This window comes from Coloeus monedula, assembly GCF_965178545.1.
Source record: "Coloeus monedula genome assembly, chromosome: 8".
Taxonomy (NCBI): domain Eukaryota; kingdom Metazoa; phylum Chordata; class Aves; order Passeriformes; family Corvidae; genus Coloeus; species Coloeus monedula.
In genome coordinates, this window is record NC_138788.1 from 4,320,122 (window position 1) to 4,343,223 (window position 23,102).

Consider the following 23,102-nt stretch of genomic DNA (forward strand, 5'->3'; position numbering starts at 1 on the left):
GCTAAGACAGGCAGTATTTCTTAGACAGCTCATTCCCTCAGGTGCATTGGATGCTTTCAGCAGCACAAATACATTTCATATGGAAATAAGCTAACAGCTGGCTGGGAACTGAGCTAAGCCCAGAGATGGAGCTGTTTGGGGGGCTTGGATATTTCACCTCCCTTTCCTGGAGAACTAACACTATTTTAGGAAACGCCAAATGATGGGAAGCTGGGGACCATCAAGAGATGGACCACTTCTGCCTCAGCTTAGTGGAGCACGGGCACAACACAGGAACCTTCCCAGGGTTGTGCCCATGCACCTCCCAGCCCCACGTGCAGGGAGAGGGACCCTGGGAGTGCTCCTTGGATGAGCCAGGAGGACTTGCAGCTTCATGGCAGCTCACCACCAAAGTGGGGCAAGGAGAAGACCCAGCAGGGGCAAAGGCACATCCCAACCGCAGCATTACACAGGCCCAATTCCAATGTGAGGGCTGCCAAACTCACCATGAGCACCAGCAGCATTTGGTTGAGGGGCACTTCCTGCAGGCTCTGTACTCTTGTGATCAGGAAGGACACGGCTTTCAGAACTCACACAGCAGTTCCTTACCTGCATTTTCTCCCCTTCTGCCATGGATTTGGCCATTCCTCCAGAGGATCATGTTCCCTGACCCATCCAGCCAAGCTCTAGGCATGGTTTGTACCTCTGCTCTGGCACAGCCACCTTTCCCAGCAACCAGCATGAGGCCCTTTGAATTTGCACTTCTCTATCCCAGCAAAGGAGTGTGCTGCATGGGACCGGAGAGAGCACAACACCCCAGCTGGCAAAGAGGGGGAGAGGCAGCTGTCCCAGTCTGCAAAATCCAGTTATGTTTGAAAAACCCAGAAACTTCAGAACCTGCACACAGACTTCTCCCAGAACCAATATTCCACAGCAGCTCAGCAACTTTGCCAGTGCCTGCATGTAGCTCCAGGGACCTCAGAGGGCTCCCTTCCTCACCTGGCAGCCTAGTCCATTTCCCCCAGCTCTTGCCATTCAGCCAGCAGGTTTTCCCCAGTACCCTCCAAACCCCTCAGGGTGTTACATTTATTTTAACCCAGGAAGATATAGCCTCAAGCTGGGGGAAATGGTGCTGCTCCTGCTTTGCTCCAGCCGAGGGTTCTGCCCTGAACAGATTCCACTGCAGAGTCCCTGAGCATCCTGGGAACACTGCAGCAAAGCGATGCTCAGCTGCTGCCAGGAGATCCTTGTGCTTGCCCAGGCAAAACCTCCCATCCCAGCACCCGCAGTGCTGACCCACAAGGAATTTCCAAGCAGGGCTGAGCACTGTGGTGGGGGTGGGATCAGTAACCAGTACCCAATGCCCGGAAGGATGAGGCAGGTTTGTCCTGGCGTGCACATCCCAAGCAGGTCGGCTCCTCTCTCCCCCTTTCCAGGATGGCAGCTTTTAGCTCTTCATCAAGGACAAAACTTTCTACAGGAAAAAAGTACCTCCTTCAAATAAGCACACTGGAAACGCAGAGGACTCCCACTTTCCTGAGGGGATTTAACAGCTACCTTTGCCGAGGGCTCTTAACACTGCTGTGGGGCAAAATGTTATCCCGTAGAGCTGCAGAGACAGACTTCAGGCCAGGAGCTGAATCCAAACCCAAGCAGTACTTTCATCCGAGTGCAAAAACAGATGGAGCTGTGTCAGTTTTAAGCAGCACGATGGACTGAATGTAATTTTGACAAAACAAACAGCAGCGTGGCTCTCCCACCACAGATGAAGACGCCGCTTTCTCGCCCCCTCTTCCCCAAAAGGCACAGACATTAAATGAGGATGTAAACCCAAACCACTCTTGTCCTTGTGGTCGAGGTGATCTCCCTGGCCCAGCACAACCCACAGGGTCCCAGCAAGTGAGAGCACCTGCCCTCTGCAGTTGAACACCCACCACATTATTTCTTACCGAAAAGCAATTCCTGAGCCCACACAGGAACCTTTGAATAATCAGCTGGTGCAGAAAAGTTGTGAACACTGGGAAGTCCTATTGAAAAAAAGAGCTTTAGGAACACAAATCCACAAAACAACTTTTAGCTAAATGGGCTTTAGATCTTAAACACTGATATTTTTACCCATTGAGGGAAATTAGCTCAACCCACCTCCGAGGCATGTTTCCCGGGTGAAGTTGTAACCAGCAGCTGTATCCCGAGTGTCCCTCTCTGCCTCACAAACAGATGATAATCACTGCAGAGGTTTGGCCCTATCGAGGGATGTCCTTGGAAGCTGTGCCTGCACAAAGGGGCTCTGGAAGCAGAGCAGGGGAAAGGGCCACTGAAGAAACCCTGGTGCCGTATGGATGTAGAGATTTAATTCCCGGCGAGCAGAGATTTAATTAGTGCCTTGCGGTATGGCATATCAACACCACCAGAGGGAGATCTACTTGGCCTGTCTCCTCCGGATCTGTGCTAGTTAAAAGTTTTTATCAAGTAGCGGCAGCAGCATATGCAGCAGACACTGCGCACGATGCTCCAGCCGGGCACGCAGCTCACCAGCGTGCATCGCCCAGGTGCTGTGCCAAGTCTGTGCCTCTGTGGCCTCTAGTTACTTGAAATAGAGAGGTAAATCTCTTTTTCTAGCTGAATGGTGATGGAAAGCAAGAACACATGGAGCATGAACCACTGGCAGCTCACAGTTGTCAGAGCGCTTTAAAATTATACTCACAGAATAATCCACAGTTCTGGGATTTTGTGGAGTCATCTCAGTCTTTTAAACAGCAGCCAAGGACCATTTTCTTAAATCAGGTTAAGGATGCATCTGTGAGGAGCAGCCCAGCTGTGGCTGCTCCTGCCAGGAGGACAGGGATTGAATTAGATCAGCATTCTTCACCCATCTGAAGTCAATTTTCTCATCAGCTCTCTGGAGAAGGCAGCTGAGCAGAGAACTGCTGCATCTCTGTCCTCCAGCCACCTCCCAAGAGGCATCATCCCTCCCTCCAGTCACCATGGGCATGTAAAGCCAAGAGTTAATTTCCTCAGATCCGAGGGAATGGGAAGGGTAAATAGTTTTTGAATCAATCCATTATTAAACAAAATCACACAGGGCTTACTTTGTGATTGTCAGGGTGACATCACTCCCACCCAAATACTGTGAATGACAGTGAGCACTGGGGATGGCTGAAAATTCAGCACAGCCCATAAATAAAGCAAGTTGCTCCCTTGTATCCCCAAATACTCTCCCCATTACATTTAAACCACCTAAAATTTAACTATGCTTCTGTCACCTCCTGCTTACCTGGATATCTCATATTTCACACCACCACCACATTTACAAGACACTATTAGGTAAAAAAATACTTTTGATATTTGTCATTCCCACCTTCCCAGCCCACTCTCCCCAACAAACCAACTTCAGCTTCAATTTTCCCACCCTTTCCCAGCAGTCAGCTCCGTCCTCCCAAGATGCTCCTCCTTTTCTCCTTCCTCTCTTTGTACACAAATCCACCCTTAAAACATATCTCGCTTCTTAACTTACTGGAACACATTATCCAAGACTGAGACCAGGAAAATTTGGGTGACAAGGACATGGAGCAATTAAGTAAGTAGTAGCCATGTGCAGGGCTCAACGCTAGAGTGTGCTGTGTAGGAAACGACCTCGCACTGCCCGTGCTAGACTGGGATCTCTCTCCCTAGGAACCACCAGGAACACCAAAGAACTGGATGAGTCCTTTTTTGGTTCCTGGAAGCCCATGAAGTTTGCTCAGAAATTCTTGGTGAAGGCAGTGAGTTAAGCAGCAAACGCTGAGTTTTGAAAAAAGAAAAAAAAAAATGTCCAGGACAAGAACATTTTTAAAAACAACAACAACAAAAAGCAGCAAGGAGAGAACAGTATCAGATATTGCCCTGTTTTTCTTAGTGGAGTGTTCAGAAAAGTAGAGATTTAGATTCAGCATATAAATCTGCTTTATTCTCATCCTGGCTTTGGTTTAATTGAAATATTATGATAATTAAGTTTTGCATTTTGCCTGCAGGCCTGGCTGGGGCTGGAGAGGCTGCAGAGAAATGCTCAGGACAAAAGAACACCAACAAAAACCCCAGAGCTCTTGGTAGACTTAGAGAAGCAAGGGAGGCACAGATGTTCAGTGACTCTCCAAAACCCCAGGCAGGCAGCACCCAGGCCAGAATCACAGCTCCTGCTATTTCTACCTTTTGATTCAGTGTTTGAGGAACAGGCTTAACTTATCGAAAAGAATAAAAAGCATTTTAAACAAAACCTATGTGCTTTTTTTTTTTTAAGAAAAACAACTCATTGTTTTTATTTTGACAGTAAATTTTAGAAACATCTGACATACAGAACTCCAAAAAAATAGAAGGTCATAAATCATCTAGTTAATTTACTAATGGGGAAAAATACAGTACATCCAAGACTCAAACATCCTGTAAGTTTATACAAAAGCCAGACAGTAATAAACTGCATTAAAAAATATATCAAGCATTACCTGACCGATTTGACATTGGCATTTGCCCCAATTTTAAAAGGCACAGAGGACTGAGCAATGAAAGCGATCAGCATCACATCCATTATTGTCAGTAAATTCATCATGATTAGCATAAAACTCCATTATTAAACACACTTAATATTCACCATGTAGATCGGTAAGAAATCTCTCTTCAAAGGAGTAAGAAAATAAAGTTGGAAAAGGACAAACACTTAAATACGACATCCCAAGATGCAAAGACACTTCCTAGAAATCGACGTTCATATCTTCCCAGAACAGATTTTCTGGCTGTGTTATCACTCAGCAATCACTCAAGAGGAGATTTAATGATCCACAGACCCACCCTCCGGCAGCGCCGCGATCCCGTCGGCAGCGCAGGGCCCTTCCGGTGTGTCCTGGGTCGCACCCACCGCCGGCTGCTGGCTGGTTCACCTCCCCACAGTCTGCAACAGGCAGCACGAACCAAAGCTGGTGGGTTTGCCTGGGTTTAGCTGCGTTTTGGGTTCCCCAAGTCACCCCGGGTAACACATGCAGCAGCCAGCTCCAGCTAACTCGGGGGCAGATCTGTGCCGCACATCTTCGAACAGGCTCTCGCTCAGCTTGTGCTCCGTAATGATGTCCTCCACCCGAGTGATGTACAGCAAGGACAGCAGCACTCCCAGGAACTGCGAAAGGAAGGGGCAGCCCCAGTCAGACATCACATACAGCTTATTCCATCAGAGCATTAGAAAGTCCCAGTTGTCACAGCTAGGGGAGGACTCAAAAAAAAACCCCAAGCAAAAGCAAATTACCTCACCAAATCCTGCAAAATATCACAGTGATGCTACTAAATTACCAGCATGCCACCTCAGCTTATCAGTTACATTAAATTCTAAAAGAAAATGACAATTACAGTCAAATGAGATTTCACATACTGTAGCAACAAATCAGATGTTCCCTCTCACAGTTAACGCAGTGGCCCTCTCTTACCTGGGGCAGCAATATGCCGAGCAGCACGCCAGCCATGATGCTGTAGTTGTCCAAAAACCAAATGAGCACAGCATTCGTGCACCCTCGGACATAGATAACATGCTGAACACTCAAGCGCTGCAAAATATCAGAGTAAGGGTTCAACAGGCAGTTCCACTGGTATGTGATACATGTGGCAACTCAAAGTTCAGGGAGGCAGATTTGCCTTCCCACCTCTAAACCCACTGAGTTTAACAAAGACCTCATCACTGATTCTTCCATCTGTTGTTAAGCTGTTCCCCACCTCAACAAATTACTCTATTTTTTTTTAAGTTATTCTACACTTGAATAAGTTATTTCATTGTCTTAAACCTGTTTGTTGCAGCTATTTTTCAACAAGAAATGTGCCCAATTCTCATTTAAGACCACTTGGAAAGCAGGAAAGTCTCTCTTTAGCTTTCATCTCTGTTTCCAAGTTGAAAGTACAGCAGAGGAAAAATATAAATTGTGGACCAAGTGCTCTGCAAAAAGACCCTAAAAAGGGCAGGAACAAGAGGATCTCGGATTCAGTCCTGCAAGCTGTGTTGCTCTGTGACCCCAACCCATAATATAGAAAGCACTTGAGGCTGCAGAGGATCCTAAGCAGATGAATGGAGTAAAGTTAAGCATATGCTTAAGTGCTCCGTGTTAGAGACCGGCTGGAGTGTTCAGATGATTAAGCCATAAATCAATGAATCTAAATGAAGATAAATTGTATTTAAAGATAACCGGTAATCCCAAAAACCAACAACCAAGGCTGGCATTGTGCTCCAAGTGCCTCAAATAAGCGGGGGGAGAGGAGCTTTTTCAGACCAGCACCCCCCACCCCCCCCACCCCCCCCCCGCCCTGCCCTGCCCCGCCCCGGCCCGCCCCGCCCCAGCACTCCAAAGCCAGGAGTGGAGAACTCAGGGCAGATCCAATTACTGATTTCCCTTCTTAATCACTCCGCAATTATTGCCTTGAGCTGGCAGTCTCTCCTCTGGAGTCACTGGGGCTATTCCCAAAAGGGAAGGCTGAAGGAGGAGGCCCCACCCCACTCCTGGAGGGAGGAGAAGGCACAACCCAACACAACCAGGGAAGTCCCACTTCTCTTCCAGGAATAACTATTATAGGCTTAAAAATAAAACACCCACTACTGGGATATAAAATACTTAAGACACAGCTAAATTTGCTTTATCAATGCCAATTTTACTGAGAAACTTTAGCTTTTAATACTAAGAGCTTTCCCCAACTCAAGTCACTGCTTAAAATTATGAAAGCAGCTTTTTGTGCATTAATTATGCAATTAACTTGGAGAAGTTGTCAACAAACAAGGAATTGTTGAAAATGCAAAAAAGGGAAGATACAAAAATCAAACAAGATTAGTTTTTTCTCATAGATAGAAATTATTCTGGGGAAAAAAAAAAAACATTTTAATTGCTGATTTAACTGCATGGCAGATTTAAGCACACAGAAGACAACTTTATAACAGACCAAAAAAAATGCAGAGAAGCAGCCCTCTCTGCCATGACGGAGTGGGCACTGGCTATGTTACCTCTTGGTCGATGGTTTTGTATCCGCACATAGTGTTGATAATGTCTGTCTGAAAAGAAAACAACAAATATTAACTGCAGCAGAAAACTAAAACCACAAAAATATTATTTTTACTCCTCTGTTCACCCAGCTCATGTAACAGCAATGGCAGGGTTATTTCCCAGTCTGATACCAGTTTATCCCAGCAGCCCCAGTGTCAGATTTAGTTAGAGCTCTACACAATTTTAGAGGAATGAGTATTGTCAGCGTGTCACAACACAAGACATTTGAACCATTTCTAGCCAACAAACCCAGGGTGGCACCAGCAACCAACACGAGCTATGACAGAGCTGTGACACAGCTGTTTCCACCGAATGAACAGCTGGATTTCATTTTAAAGCCTTAATAGCTAAATATATCTTATTACTAAAATCAGGGGTTAACACGGCCTTCATGCCAACACAATGACAAATTTAAGCTCGGAAATATCTTCAGTTTCAAATAATTTCCAATATTATGAATGCTTTTTACAAGACTAAATTCATTACAATATAATTTTATATGCCATTATATATATATGAATATAAAACTCATATATTTAAAAGAGACTGAGTGCTTGCATTCACCACATATTACTAATGCATTTTCTGTATCCATGTAATGTCTTCCATGGGTTCTACCTTGAAAGCCTGGAAAAATGAACCTGAAAATACTGTCCACTTACAAATCACCCAACATAAAACCCACCAGCATAAAACGAAGCAGTGAACAAAGCCAAAGACATGCAGGAAAATGAGAATATGTAAATGAGGAAAATAAAGCAGAACGAACCCTGCATTATTGATATACATTCCTAGAATCCTAGAATGGTTTAGGTTAGAAGGGACCTTAAAGACCATCTAGTTCCCACCCTCCTGCCATGGGCAGGGACACCTTCCAGTAGACCAGGTTGCTCCAAGCCCCGTCCAGCCTGACCTTGGACACTGCCAGGGATGGGGCAGCCACAGCTTCTCTGGACAACCAAAAACAGTCCTTCAAAATTAAAACAAAATGTAAGAATGAAGATTTCTAAATGCTGGTAGCCTCTGAGCAGTAGCCTGGGGGTCCCAGGTCACCTTCCCAAGAAGGAAGAGGAATGTTTTCCAAAGATGGAAGATAGATGGTACAAAATGGCAGAAGTATCAGTCAGGGGCAAAGTTTGAAAGACCCCGAAAAAAGCTGAGCTCTCACCTTGAACATGCAACTGTCTGACAAACAAGGTTCAGCACATTTCTAGAAGAAAAAGCTCAGACTGTTCCACGGGGGGGCTGTTGGGAAACTGTGTGGGGTACCTATCTGCCAACCACAGGTAATAAATACACTTGGAAGTCAGTATCAGTATTAGGCACCAGCATGCTGCGTTGGCTGTGAGTGATTTCATGTTCCCAAAACTGCTGAAGCCTGACTGACTGACACATGGTCACTCTGAAAATATGTGACCACAAGGAATGCAGTCCCACCATTTAATTTGAAACACAGAATTTGCTAACAGGACATTGTGGCATAAGCAACTGTATGCAGAGGAGATAAATGCATTGAGAACAGAGGATTATAGGCATTTGGGACTAACTTCTATCTGCTACACTAGTGTAAGTCTTTAATAAATAATTTGACTTAAACAGTTCCTTTAGAGTCCCCCCAGTATGAGCTGGCTCATGTTAGCAAAAGGCTTTTACAGAGGATCAGAATCCAGCCACCAACATTAGCGGGAGTTTTCCATGACTACAAAGCCAATGAGTAATCACAAACCATATCTGTAGCTTTGCAGGACAGAAACCAGCCTGTATTTGGACAGATTTGTCAAACATATAAGACTGATGCATCTTCTGGTTGTTTTTCCCCCAAGGCAGCCATGCACACAGCCCTGGTGCTGGTGTCACCGTGCTGCACTGCCCGGACTCCACATGGCACAGCAACAGCATCCCCCTGCTGCAGAGCCACTGGCCCTCACACACTGCAGCATCTGGAGGAACTACACTTCAGTTTGGAACTACACTTGCCTTTCAATTAACTTCTGTGAGCTTAACACTTCATGGGCTACAAGCAGCCTAATCCCCCCATCCCCAGCTGTCAATGAAGCATATGGAGAATATACTCCCCCTTTTTCCTTGGAGAAGTTTTTATTTCAGTGCTTTCCTTTTTCTGAAGGCAAAATCCTGAGTTGTTCTGCTCCATGCAGCTGCAGATCAGCAGGTACTACTTTCACATACACACACTTCTTCCTCTCAAACACCTAAGACTCAAAGCATAACTGTTTAGCTTTGGTTTCTGAGAATAAATCAAAGCTCATTGCAGATTTAAACAGACCCATTCTCACACGCCAAGAATGTGTAAGCATACGTAATAAACACCCTCCTATGATACACATTTCTCAGCAACACCTAGCAGGATTACTGACACAACCATCGCATTTATTTTTCCTTTTTTAAAATTAAACAGCCATGCTCAAGGCAGATGTTGAAAGGGCAGCCCAAACCAGGCAGCAGCAGTAGAGCAGAGCTCTACTCTTACACACACCCAATCTCTCTGACTCGTGTTCAGACCAAAGCCCAAAACCCAGTGAGACAGGGACTGCCCGTACTGGAGTAGTTGAGGAACAGTTGTTTATCAAATTCAGCATTATATGCACCCCTCAAATGAAGAGCAGTGAATTACAAAATTTAATTAAAACACATTTACATTAAGATCAATGCCTGCTCCTAGGTGCTGTCAGCACCAGTTAGTACCAGTTCATCACAGACTGAGAAACTGGTCCAGACTCCAGTCCTTCCAGGATTTTAGAGGCAGGTAGTTCTCAAGGATGGGTTGGGGCAGACCTGTGCCCACAAGCATGCCCTGACCCTGAGGTCAGTTGCCCACATTTTTTGATTATTCTGGAGATGACAAGGTCATTCTGTTTGGTTTTTAATTCACACAGTAGCTGGAGCACATCACTCTGACCCGCACCCACAGCAGCAATCAGGTCCCAGGCTTCCTGGCAAAGCTGGAGCAGCAAACCCTGGGGAAAACACCAGCAAAACTGAATTTTAAGCAGCTCGGGTTCAGGCAAGCCATGAGATTAGAGGAGCACCCAATATCCCTTCTGGGGCTGGGAAGTGGGTCACTAAAATGGACCACAGCCAACACATCTAATCCATTATTTTCTCCTTTGCAAGCTGTCAAGACTCACAGATCCACTAGGGGAGGGAAGGACCCATTTTCCTTCACTTCTTACCCCAGACTTCCTAAGTCAGGTACCTTCTTAAGTGAACACCAGCGATGCTGAGATGCTGGGATTTACCTTATTTCTGATGCAGCAAGTGTAGGGCACCCCACAGGCCAGTGGTCCTGGAGCTGCACAGTTGTGGTACACGTTTTGGGACCAATCTCTATAATCTTCCCCACCACAGCACTTAAACTGGATTTAAAAAAAAAAAAAAAAGATACAAAACTCAATGATCTTAAAGGTCTTCTCCAACATAAATGGTTCTATGGTTCCAAAAGGAAAAGGATAAAAACCTTTTATCTTAAACTCTTTGAATAAGTAGAAAACAAAGTAAGAATAAAACAATTTTAAAAACCCTGAGCTACCAAAAACTTCTTTTGTTTTATCAGCAATGCATGTATGAATGTATATCATAAATACAATTTAAAAGAATTAAAGATATAGGTAATATTCCTCTGTCAGTCATTGAACTATAACCCAGAGTGCCAGAGCAAAGTACTTGGTGCTAAGTTCCACCTTCCATATTTTCTGAGTTGAAAAATTATCTTTCCAGGTCTGGACATCATTAAGCAATGTTTTTACATTGACTCCATCTTGACCTGTAATCTACCTCTGCAGTTGTTTTCAGGATTATGACTACATTTCCAACTGGGCCTAAAAGACAAAAGCGTTGCTATAAGGCACAAATTAATCTCACCAAAACACTGTGGGTATAATTTAGAAGAACTGAAATCCAGCAAACAAATACTGTAAAATTACACTGACTTAATATAAATATTCTCTTTAAACGAAGGGAAAAGGAGGAATTCATTTAATCACTAACATGTACATTCGCTGTATGTATCCATAATTTTGGGCAGTGCATGGAAACTTTAAAGCGTTATGAAGTCTAATGACAAAATTTCCTCAGGATGGTCTGCTTTTGACAGACTTTCCATGCTAACTTTGTTTTTCAAAGCAGGCTGCCATCTCCATAACGATGTCCTAGAGTATATGTATCACTTCCTAAGTCAATTTTTTTTAATAATCACTACTTGGCATGGTCACAGACATCACATGGGCCCTGACATCACATTTCTGAACACGTTTTGCTTCTTCTATGGTCTCTGAACTGCATGGCAGATCTCTTTAATAACCCAATAAACATTTCAACAGACTAGCCTTATTAAAAAAAAAAAGGCTGTGAGCCAATGCCACGTGCCATTACATAATGCTCAGCTGGGCTCACCACAATTCCTGAATTTTAATTACAGGTAGATACTCTTCCACTGGTATTTCCTCCCAATAACCACCTTGTCGAAGACCTCTCTGCATGCCCTCAAGCAGCCACACAATGGCCCAGGCTGTAACAGCCTAAATGCCACCTCACCTCTCTTTATCCAATGCCTCCTGTTAACAAGAGGCTTCTCAATGTCTTGGACCAGCCAGAAATGCTTAGTGCAAGGCCGTGGGTGGACTTTAGACTGAATTTGTCTGAATCCAGCTGTGGGGCCCCTATAAACCTAGAGGTTTGTAGGATCTGACCTTGAGCATCTGAATTGCACCTGCCAAGGCAAAAGCTGCATTTTGGCCCTCTCTTTTTGCAGTGAGGTAAGAGGGTTTTTAATCCAGCTGGAATGCTGGATGAGCCCTGACCTCAGCAGCAACACCATAAGAGATGACACACGAGATCTCATCCCCCTCATCAGTAACAACTTGATTGTCACATCACTGGAAAAACTCAAAGCTGTGGCTGAGTTAGTCCAAGGAAAAAAAAAAACAGCAAACCTGCTTTTGAACAGAATCCATGATGTTCTTGAAGTCTAAATCATCATAGTAATTCTCAATTCCTCTTCTAATGTTATCGTTCAAAAATCTGATTGTCTAAAATGCAAAAGGAAAACAAGATTTATGCGTTGCACAATGGGCACATGGGCTGGAACAAAATTAGAAGAGCATGGTAAAGTCACAAGTGTAACTGATGATCACAAAAGAAAAGATGCTTTTTTGTCCTTTTTTTTAGAGGAAAAAACAAAACACTAGTTAAAAACAAACCTTAGCACAACCCTGCAGAGACCAACCATCTGTTCTCTTTTATAGAAGCAGCCTCCCTGCTGGGTTTGGGCTGGGAAGTGCCAGCAGTGCGACTCCTCTCATTGCTGAGACTCTCCAAGCATCTCCCAGAGATGGTCCCATTATCCCCAGGCATGATCCCTCCCACTGGGCACTGGGGACCCTCACCATCTTTTGGGTGACAGAGCAGTGGGTTTGGGTGCTGGATCTTGGCACTGTGGTCTGCACCATGCCCTGAGCGACAAGGCTTGACTGTGTCACCACCATGAATTTTATTTTCCATGAATTTTCCATTAATTTGATTTTCCAAAGAGTCCATAATTCCCAGATGGAGAGCTTTATTCCACATTAAGTGGAAAAAAAGGTGTATCTGTATGTTTTACAGTGGTTGTTTTGAGAAATATGGCAGTGGGGCGATGGCAGATATAAAATGGTATCTCCTCAGCATGACATATTAGAAATTAAATGAACAAAGAGTTTTTAAAGTTCAGAAGATGAGTGAAAAGAAAAAAAAGAGCATTTAGTTTTCAAGATCCAGCACAGCAAAACCAGGGACTAATCATAACCAGAATGTAACAACTTTTCTTTCAATCCAGCTGCTGAAATGGACAAAGTTAAAGCCTTACAGAAAACCTGAAATACACCCACTCATCTTCTCAGTATTACAAACTGCAACACTTACAAACTAACCAGAACAAAAAGGATTATTGCATCAGTGACAAGAAATAACACAGGACCCTCCTAACTGGTGAAGAACCTCATTTAGTCTCTACAGATTTGAAAAGGAAGTAGAGAAAGGAATGGGAAAAATGGATGAGACATGCAAAACAAATAGAACTTAAATAGAGGCTACTACCCTAGCATCCATAAATGCTTCCTTGCCCTCCCTGCACTGACCTAAACTTCTCCATTAATCTTGAAAAACAAGGAGAGAAACCTGTCCCTAAGCACAGCTGTCCAGCTATAAATCAGAGCACAGCAATCTAGTACTTGCCATATGTTTTAAAGCATTTCTAACTTAAAAAATAGTTTGCTGCTTTCTGTGCAGAAAAATCAAGGATTTAACACAGTTATAGCGTGCTTGTCAGTGATGGAGTCTCCTATATAAGTTAGTTATGTTGCTTATGGATGTGGGCAGGGAAGAGCTGTCCTTTAACTGAGGCAAAACATTTTGGCCACTAACAAACATCCATCCAAGTCCATCTGGAAACTTCCCAAATCAGCAGTCAGACCCAGACGGCAAAGCAGAAGAAAGCATTTTGTCATACACGAAGAGCTGGAAACTCATTTTGCCTGTATTACACATTTGTAGTTACCAGATTTTCTCCAAGTTCTTTAATCCAGAATTCATCTCCAGAATGGTGGCAAACCCCACCATTGCTGAACCCTGAAGACTCTGTCTGGAAAGTCTGGACCTGTCTTCAGACCTCTATCAATTAGTGCTCAGGTGACAACTTGAACAGCTGTTATTTAGCATAGCTGAATCACATCAAAACCTAAAGCAAGCAGCTCACCTGGTTCCTGAAGATCAGGGCCACCACTCCGCCTGTCAGCTCGATCAGCAAGCAGATACCAAGGATGTACATGAACTGCAGGAAAACAAGTGCAAGTGAGTCATTAGACAGAACAACTCCAATTACTCTTTCAATTAGTGCTCTTACATCAAGCATTCAATTGCCAACAGACTTGGCTTTCAGCATGGCATTTTAAAGGAAAATATAAAATTATGGGGTTGTTTTTATAAAACTGTCAGTGTCACAAGAAAGCCTTTTTTCCTCACTTAAACTGTTCTGGGCTTTGCCCAATTGGCAAGCACATTATTCTTCTGCTTTGAACAGACTCAAAACCATTAGATCTAATTACCCTGCCGAGATACTCCTTTCCACAACAGCATCCCAGAGAAACACATTGATGGACTGCTACAAACCACAACAAACTTCATGATTTTATGTCCCCTACAAAACCAGTACTTACCTGTTAGCTTCCAATTAGTGGATTAAGCAGCACCTTAGGATAATCCAAACCTACCACATTGCCAGAGCTAAATCAAAGCAAAATTCCAGGCTTTGTACCTTTTAGTGCTTCCCAAATTTATTTGCCTGTGTATATATACGTGCTCACAAATGCACTCACACACAACCATGTGTGCATCCATGAGTGCCCACCAAAGCATGTGTAAAATGTGAAAAATATTAAGAAATCCACAGCACCGTGAGAGAGCTGCAACATGCCAGTACTTTAAACGTTTTTCCAACCCTTCAGGCATAAAAGTTGGGCATTATGTGAATTCAGGTCTGCTGTGTAACAGTGAACTGCATCAGGTGTGAAGTTTTATGATCCCTCATCTGAAAATAATCCCTAATTCTCCCCTCTGAAAGCTGCTTTAACTTCCGCGTGCTCAGTGTCAGTGTCAGGAATTCACCAGACAGGTATCTTTTCTCCTGCTAAATCTGGAATCAGCCTGGGAAGCTGGCACCAGGGACTTGCTTTGTTGAATACCCAGCTGGGTTTGCTACCAGAATGGGAACAGATAATGTTCCCGGCATCTGACACACCACCACGCTCAGTGGGAAAGGAGCCTAAGGAGGGGCTCTCAGTAAAATTCCAGTATAACTTCAAAATCCATGGTTACTTCTGGCTTTGCCCTCCATAACAAACCATGTATTTAGCACTTTGTTAGACTGAACTGACATGACAAGGCCAGGCTGGGCTGTGTCTTGAGCAACCTGATCTAGTGGAAGATGTCCCTGCTCATTGCAAGGGGGTTGGACTAGGTGGCCTTTAAAAGGTCCATCCCTTCCAACCCAAACTCTCTGTGATTCTATGCAGGTGAAAACGAAGTTTGCACACTTTAATTTTAATTAGTCACACATGCAGCTTCCATCTGCAACCACAGCGTTACCCAAGAATTTCCCTGAAATTCACCTTTTCAGAGGCACTGGGGAGAAAAACCATGTCCCTTTCATTTCACCCTCAGGGCTCTTCTTGCAAAGGCCCGAGCTGCACATCTAACTTTGAACACACATTTCTCCATCTCCCCACTCATTCCACTTCCCAGGGGAGGACAGACAGACTCCAGCTACACCGGCCTGCCAGACGTCAGCCTGAGCCAGGCTTTCTCTCTTGAGCTACTTCCTCTGGGTTGAAACAAGAAGCCAGCATCAACTGGTATGTCAACAGCTGAGTTTGCACAAGATACACACCAACTGATAATTCACATTCCTGATTATTTTCCATAAAACCTTAACTACTGGGAAGCTGCTTTTCTCAGCACTGGGCTCAGACTCTGGCTGGTTCTGTTGCTGGCAAGACTGAATGTTGCTGCTCCCTGATGGAGGGACCACGGCCACTAAATTCAGATTTAATTAAAATGTTTTAAAAAGCAACTTCAGTAAAATATTTTGCAATGCAGACACAGTTGTGGATGTGAATTCAGAGGACAGTGAAAAGCAAAAGCAACAAGCCTCAGAAAGTAGGAACAAAAATCCCAACACTTACTGCTTGCAGAAGGCATAAATTGTCTCTTAGAGAAGCCAGTACACCCACAAAGGATACCAGGAACATTATAATGCCCAAAAGTATTAAAATAATTGCTGGGGCTAGAAAGGCACTTTCTAGAGTTTTGTACTTCTGTCTTTCAATTTCTGCATAAATCCCAACAGCAAGGACGAGGGCTCCGATCACCTGGAAGAGAAACAGAGGAGAGCACGGATGTTACTCTTTCTCACAGTAAACACAGAGGTGACAGGTTGTGAGTACACAGGAACCTGTCACTGCTCACTTCAGGATTCATTATAAACAATGAAACTCCCAAAGCAGAAGTTTGGATCAAAAAAATTTTAAAAACCTCAAAGACTAAAGCAGAAAAAGAGATGAGTTGGGAAAAAAATGAAACTTGCTCATTTCAAAAACATATTTCATCATGTTTTAACATTCTGGAAGTTAAACAAATCAAAATGTACATCACTGGCTGAAATGTAATTTATTGCCACCTGAGATCGCATATATTACATATATGAGCAACTGCCATGGCATTAATGACCCTCCTCTGCGTGTCTGTCTGTCTTTCTCTGTGTGTGTGTATAAACATATAGAAATATATATGTGTCTCTAAAATGACACACTTTCTAAGCTGGTCTGCAAGCAGCCTATATGTCCCTTCGTATTACCTCCTATTGTATTTAGGCTCAGTAAATACAGTCAGGTATTTCCTATACCTCCACTCCTCCTGCCATCAGGGGAAAGGCACCAGATAAAAAACTAAAAAAAAAAAACAATCCAGGTTTGAAATTATGTCACTTTCTTGAGCAACTACCAGATAAAGCTGACAAGTGAAATAGGAAGAAACATATTTCATTTAACAAGGTAAAGCTATTTCAATCAAAATAATTAATTAAGTTAAAATCATTTGGTATTAAAACTACGGTGTGCTGCAAATCACTTTGAATTATGCTGAGTTAATTAAAATAAAAAATAGCCCACAACACTTAATCACAAAAATTGCAGTGGAAAAACTTTCCTGCCGACTCCAACAGCCAGACACATCCTCAGGGAAGAGACCAGACAAAAATCAATCATTTTGGCAACCTGATAAACAACATTCCCCTTTCCTGACCTAACATTTCCACAGGAAACACGAGTCTGCTCTCTGCACACCAATGCTTCTTAATTATACTTCTTAATTTTTAATTTCACTTCTTAGTTTTGGGTATGACACACTATAACCCAGACAAAGGGCTAGAGGGACCCATAATGTGAGTTACAAGTTCATGAGCCAAACAGGTGAAATACTTTTTTAATTATGAGATATGTTAAAATAAATAACAACTTACCGGAAGTTTTTGATTTTCTATGGGAATGAAAAATAACACCAAAGGACAATATGGAGGGAATGCCACCAGCTTGTCATTTAAAGAGAGAAAATTCTCAGAAGGGTTCATCCATTAAAAGTAAATATACTGAAGCTATTTTAAAAGCAACTGAAAATTTGACCAAATTGAGAGGAACCCCAAAACCAGATTCTCCTGCAAACACTAAAGTGCCACTAACAACAGTAACTCTTGCCTGGTAGATCCCTTGCTTAAAAAGTAAAAAACCCAAACACTGGACATAAACCTCAAGTATTAAAGCTTGATAGGGATGGTCAGAATTTCAGGAGAAATTCTTGTTGTTTCAAGATGAGAACTTTTTACTGAAATGTCTTTTTCTTAACCTTAGTGTTCTCATCAAAGCACTAAATTTCAAGGGGTTTTTGACTGAAAGGTGCCTGTAAAAAAAATACAAGATACTTCCTACTTTAAGAGCTTAAGATACATAAATGCATCTTTATGTACACATATCTTCACCGCTTTTCACTTCCATTTTTGCCCCCACACCCTCCAAGATTTAGGCTTTCATTACTTTCTATTTTTTTAAGCATTTAATAAAAATCTTTTAAACCTTTAATATGGTCAAACCAGCAGCAGCAATTATTTATGGCAAGCAGATGTGCTAACCCAGCAGTCATCCCTCAAAGTCTCTTCTCCGATCTGTGCTCTCCCTTCCTGTGCCTGGAGGTGGGAACGCAACTCTTACATCGGGAACCCACTGACACACAGACTGTTTACATCCTGCATCCTTCACAACAGCTCCCAGCTTGGCAATTCCAGCTGCGTACACCGGAAACATCAACCGCCCTTGACTCACGTTAAATGAGCATCCACCAGCAAATACCAGGGGATTTCTCAGGGGCTTTTGCATGCACAGAAGCTGCTTTCCCAAGAGAAAAGAGAAGCATTTATTTATTTATAAGCAGAGGCATTAACCCTGTATTTACAGTTCTTTTTCTTAAATAAAGCTCAACAACAGCACCTTCTGTTTAAAACGCTGGATTTTGTTTCAGCTGGGCAAGTAAATTACATTACAGCCCCATTCACCAGCAAGAGTTGTCTGGAAAAGTTACAGTGACAACTAGTTTTTTAAAAAGCCCTGGGTGACAGGGGAAGACCACAAGGCCTGTAGCAAACATCCCCTCCAACACTCCCAGCAATCCTTTAATTTTCTTTCTGCTTTGGATAAGGTTGATCTTTAGTTCCTGGTGGTTTAAAGCCATCCTGGGGCCTCAAATCTGGGCATTCATCACTCATAACGTACCAGAGGCACAGCAACAGCAGGGAGGGAATTGAATGAACTCAGCATCCAGCAGGTCAAAGCCCCAAACAGCAGCAGAACATCACAAACCACCCAATATTCAAGCAAGCCAATACTCCCACAGCCAAGCTTTATTTCTATTTACACTAATCAAAGAAAAAGAAACAAAAAACAACAAACTCAGCAAGAATAACAGTGCTGAAAAGAGAACGAGGCGACTGACATTTACAGCTGATGAGATCTGCTTCGCTAAGCTGGAATAAAAGAAAATTCTGAGAGCGAAGCCCACATGCCTCACACAATCCAGCGTGTGCTCGGCCCCAGCGCCAGCAGGATGCTGCCCAGCGCCAGCCTTCCCAGGGAAATTCCCCGTCATTCCCCATCCTTCCTTCCCCCTCTCACAGCCCCCATCCTCCCCCCTCCCAGAGCAAACCATCTCCCTGGCACAGCCAACAAATGGAAGCTCTTGCTTGTAAACGAAGGCAGAGCATTGAAAATCCAGAGCAAGCAACTACAAAGAGTAAATAAAATCCTCAGGCTGCCTGAAAGAGGCTTTGTCCTCCGAGGACACTCTGAGAATGGTTTCAGAAGGGCCCTTTCTCTGCCACCAGATGAATGTTTACATCCCACCACCAAGGGCCCTTGCTGTCGGCAGAAAATGCAGAGCAGACAATGCACACAGTCCTTCAAGAAGGACATGCTGCGAAAAAGGGGTTTGAAAAATAACAAATTTGAATTTCTCTTTTCTAAAACTCACAACTGCGAAATAGCTGTGGAGGAGCACGGGGAGCGCCAGAAGCCTAAACCTAAGGGTTGGTTTGTCTGCTAAGACAGACAAAAGATAGCCAAGATCCTGAAAAGCCTGAATTACACCTGAACACTTTGCATTTCAATCTTTGTTCATAAAATCATAGGTTGAATCTGACACTCACTATCAAACTTGCAGGATCTAAGCCTCTTCTCCCACGCAGCAAAGCAAAAGCCTTATGCTCCCAGCTGGTAAATACCATGTCAGACAGAAACAGACCAGCCGAACTAGAACTTAAGCAACGTTTAAAGTGAAAACGCCAGAAAGAAAAAACCCTGCCTGAGCACCTCTGACATCAGCACCACCTGAAGCCAGCATGCTCCCAATACCCTAGAGACTGAAAAAAAGCAGCTTTTAAAATCACGGTGCTTACAGAGAGTACATGCAAAGAGCCCCAGGGGCTCCATCCAGCCCAGGGGGTGCCTGGTGTGGATTTACCACATGTCAGAAGTCGGTGGTCACAGTCTGGACCCATCATCTGGGACTTTCTGGCTTTACCAAACATCTGGATGAGGGCAGCAAGTGCCACACATCTGTAAACTCTGAAGCATGGCAGCCTCACCCTGCGAAGGCTCAGGAGAGGACATACCCAACACACCGAGGAGTGACGTTGTAGGGCAAAGGCTCTATTTTCCCACCTCCCCTGCAGGAGAGAGCTGCATTTCAATACGCACATGAATGATTTTTACCTGCCAAACTTCCAACCTCTGCAAGTCCCCATCCGCCAAAACCAGTTTATCAGTCCCTCGGGAAGGACGGGGCGCTGCACCCACAGCCACGGGTGTGACACCCGCGGCCACGGGCGTGACAGCCGCCACCTCAGCCGCGGAAACATCCATCTATTGCTACACCCCGGAGCCTTGCGCAGGCGGACCGCGCTCCCCGCGGCACCGGGGTGCGGGACTCCCCGCTCCGAGCCGCGCCCCCCGCACCCCCGGAGCGCCGCTCACCCAGAAGGTGGTGGAGTAGGTGATGAGGGTGAGCTTGAGGCAGAGGTAGGAGAGCCGCCCGCAGTACCGCGCCTGCTCGGGGTCCCCCGCCGCCATCCTCCCGCGGCACCTGCCGCTGCCGCCGCCCCTCCGGGCCCTCCGCCCCTTCCCGGCCGCCCGGGAGCGGCCGCCCCGACGGGCGGGCCCGGGGGCGCCGCCGCTTCCGGCAGCGGGGCCGGGGAGCGGCACGCACGGACAGCGCGGGGGAAACGTCGGGAGCGACTGACGAGCTCTGGCTGCGGCTTCTCCTTTCGTCTTTTTCTCCTCTTCGCTTTTTCTCTTCTTTTCAATTTCCTCGGCAACATCCCGGCCACTCGGTCGGGATTAGCCCCGCAGCTGAGGCGTCAGGAGAAATAGATCTGGCTGCTCCAACAGGAATGTCGCAGTGCTGCCAGAGCCCTGCACGCATCCCCAGACCTCTGCCATCGCCATTAAAACAGCCGGGACAAAAATACAGCCATGGGAAGCTGCTGTATGGACGCTCAGATTTTTGGTCGAGCATCCAAAACCATTGCAAAGCAGAATCCCTACACCCTACACCAGCACGAGGAGGCATTACCAGGGCATTTACCTCTCTTTATGTCACCCACGCGATTGCACATGCAAAGAGGGTCACGTCCTGCCAATAACAACAGCTACTGGGCATATTGCACCGGCCACGTTTTGTGCCTACACCGACGTTCATCCACGTCCCGCTGCTGTGACAGTGGGTCGGTGTTGGATCTGACACAGCGATCATGAACTGCAAACGCCATTCATGCCTCCGAGATGAAATAAGCCCTTTCAAGCCCGCAGTACTGCACTCCTGTCCCACAAAGGGCTATTTTCCCCCGGGGAAAAAAGTCTCATTCAAAGTGGCAGACAACTGTCACAGAGTTGGTTGTTTCATCCTGGCCCGGAGCAGAGACAGATGGCATTGAAAATCAGTGTCTGGTGTCAGAGGAGATGAAGTGGGGCAGCATTTATCCTTAAGTTACCTAGCAAACAGACTGGAAAACCTCTGAGCTGTGTATGAGAACTGTGTAAATGTTCAGTCACACATCATTTCTTTAGGTCATACAATACACCAAAACCCCGTTTATAAAGGCTAAAAACAATCCCTGGATAATTCTATTATTAAAAGTACCATTGCTATTGCATGCAGTGCTACTACATTCTGCTTCTGGAAAACAATCCAGCCCAGGACACTCCCAGCAACAGAATAGCTCTTCACCGCTAATGTCTCTGACAGTAATACAATGTACTATTGTAATATCTAAAATACTCTAAAATATCAACAACTTCCATTTTCAAAGAGATTTGCAAATATCCCTGACACTTAGCAATGGCAGGCTGGAAATCTCATCACATATAGTTGCTGGGAATTAGAGTCTGTCACATGGTCTTCATGTCTCATGGGCATCATTCATATCCAAGCATGTTCCTGTCAGGCATCTTCCTCGTTTGAGTATTTAACTAAATTCATTGTTCTGGTTTGACTTTTTTAATACCTTACCTTGTCATTTGTGCTGATTCCTGCACATGAAATTTCAGGACATGTCCTACTGGATGGGGAAGCTGAGTAAAGCTGTGCCTGTTTTCATGTTGTTTTCCCTCTGAACTGAGCCAATGTATCAAAACAGGTTCCTGTTATGAAACTGCATGAAAAAAATTGAGTAATCCCTTTCTTTTCCTGAATCCCAGACTTCGTCTACACAAACGGCAAGATTTCTGGACACAATTATAGTTTAGCAGCAAATGCTAGTTAAACTAAGATGTTATGAACTGCCTGAGGGTCCATCATGGCTGTGTTCTCTCCCCCTCAGCCCAGTGCAGCACAGGGCTGCAGTTTTCGAACCAAGAGCCTGGCAGATTGTGCATTACAGTGTCTGCTCCTGGGACCATCCAACAGCTCAACTAGCGGTGGTTTTGTTTTGTTAATATTTGTGATATTAAAGATCAGTAACCCTCACATTTCCTCACTCATCTCCAGGGGTTGTCCTAAAGACAGTCACCTAAAGCTATGGACCTCAGAGCATTTGACCCAGGGCTTTAGGGGCTCTGCAGAAAGGAAGTGAACCACAGCTAGCCGTGCACCAAACCATGTCAGAAAGACCCAAAGCCTTTCAGTGCTACCAGAGGCATTTTTGCTGCTTCCTTCCATCCCACATCTGACTGATGAAGTTGCAGGCCAGCTGCACTTTGTCCCACCCAAGGTGGATGCTCATGGTCCTCACATCCTGCTCTCAGAGCTGTTCCCTGAAAAAGGTTCTTCCTCCAAAAGCAGAGTCCAACTTGCAAAACAATTAAAGCCTCTACTGCCTACATTACCTGGTATTATGTTTCCAAAACACCCCTTAATCACCCTTCCTGACCTTGCAGACCCGCATCTTTTGTTTGCATCTCTCACCCTTTGCTCAAACCTGGGATTGGTGACTCAGCACGGTAACTTTTGGCCTTGACAATCCTGCCCGTAATAAAAGCAACAGTGAAACCAGCCAAACCCAAACCCCCTGCTCTCAGACAGTCCCTTTCTCTGGTATAACTCCAAAACCACTGGTGAGGCAGGTTTCCCCACTGTCTCAGGCAAATGCAACTTCCCTGAGGAATCTGGAGCCAGCCGGTGTCAAAAATTGCTCCAGTTTTAAAGTCAAAAGTCTGATAGCACACACTAAATCGCTGGCTGGGCTCCAGGATGATAACCTTGTCAATGCACAACCAGCAAACGAATAAAAGGTGTGGGTGTGGATACAGGAAAGCAAATCCCTCCTGACTCATATGATGAAATGTTGACCAAAGGGTGGCTGCTCTTCGATTATCACCTGAGTAACAGATCAGGGACCGGGGCAGATGGTTCAGAAGAAGGTTCCTAAGAAACCTGAGCACCTTGACCATCTTCAAAGTCAGCCGAGAAAGGCTGCAGCGTCACCAGTGAAGGGTAAAT

General features: G+C 44.7%; 1 protein-coding gene across 3 annotated transcripts; it reads right to left on the reverse strand.

Annotated features, from left to right (window-relative positions):
• Window positions 1-4,237: 4,237 nt before the first annotated feature.
• TSPAN15 (tetraspanin 15) lies at window positions 4,238-20,314 on the reverse strand. Of its 3 annotated transcripts, none has more exons than XM_082285880.1 (8): window positions 20,141-20,314; window positions 15,752-15,937; window positions 13,768-13,842; window positions 11,969-12,064; window positions 10,277-10,393; window positions 6,980-7,027; window positions 5,427-5,543; window positions 4,238-5,122 (listed from the first exon to the last, which is right to left on the reverse strand). In XM_082285880.1, the coding sequence occupies exons 1-8, from the start codon at window positions 20,234-20,236 to the stop codon at window positions 4,970-4,972; spliced, it is 888 nt and encodes a 295-aa protein (XP_082142006.1). In that variant the 5' UTR covers window positions 20,237-20,314; the 3' UTR covers window positions 4,238-4,969. The 3 variants fall into 3 exon arrangements, 2 of the variants coding, with proteins under 2 accessions (XP_082142006.1, XP_082142005.1); XM_082285879.1 differs by lacking the exon at window positions 20,141-20,314 and adding an exon at window positions 19,880-20,100; XR_014226603.1 differs by lacking the exons at window positions 4,238-5,122; window positions 20,141-20,314 and adding exons at window positions 7,933-9,229; window positions 19,880-20,114 and having other exon boundaries at window positions 5,503-5,543.
• Window positions 20,315-23,102: the final 2,788 nt, after the last annotated feature.

Bases quoted from the DNA above. Each gene is read 5' to 3' on its own strand.
- TSPAN15 (XM_082285879.1), bottom strand. From the start codon at position 20,029: ATGGATGTTTCCGCGGCTGAGGTGGCGGCTGTCACGCCCGTGGCCGCG. The intron at 15,938-19,879 runs GTAAAAATCATT...TTTCTCTTCCAG, and splicing joins AGAGGTTGGAAGTTTGGCAG to GTGATCGGAGCCCTCGTCCT. The intron at 13,843-15,751 runs GTAAGTGTTGGG...GTTTTCCTGCAG, and splicing joins ATTTATGCCTTCTGCAAGCA to TTCATGTACATCCTTGGTAT.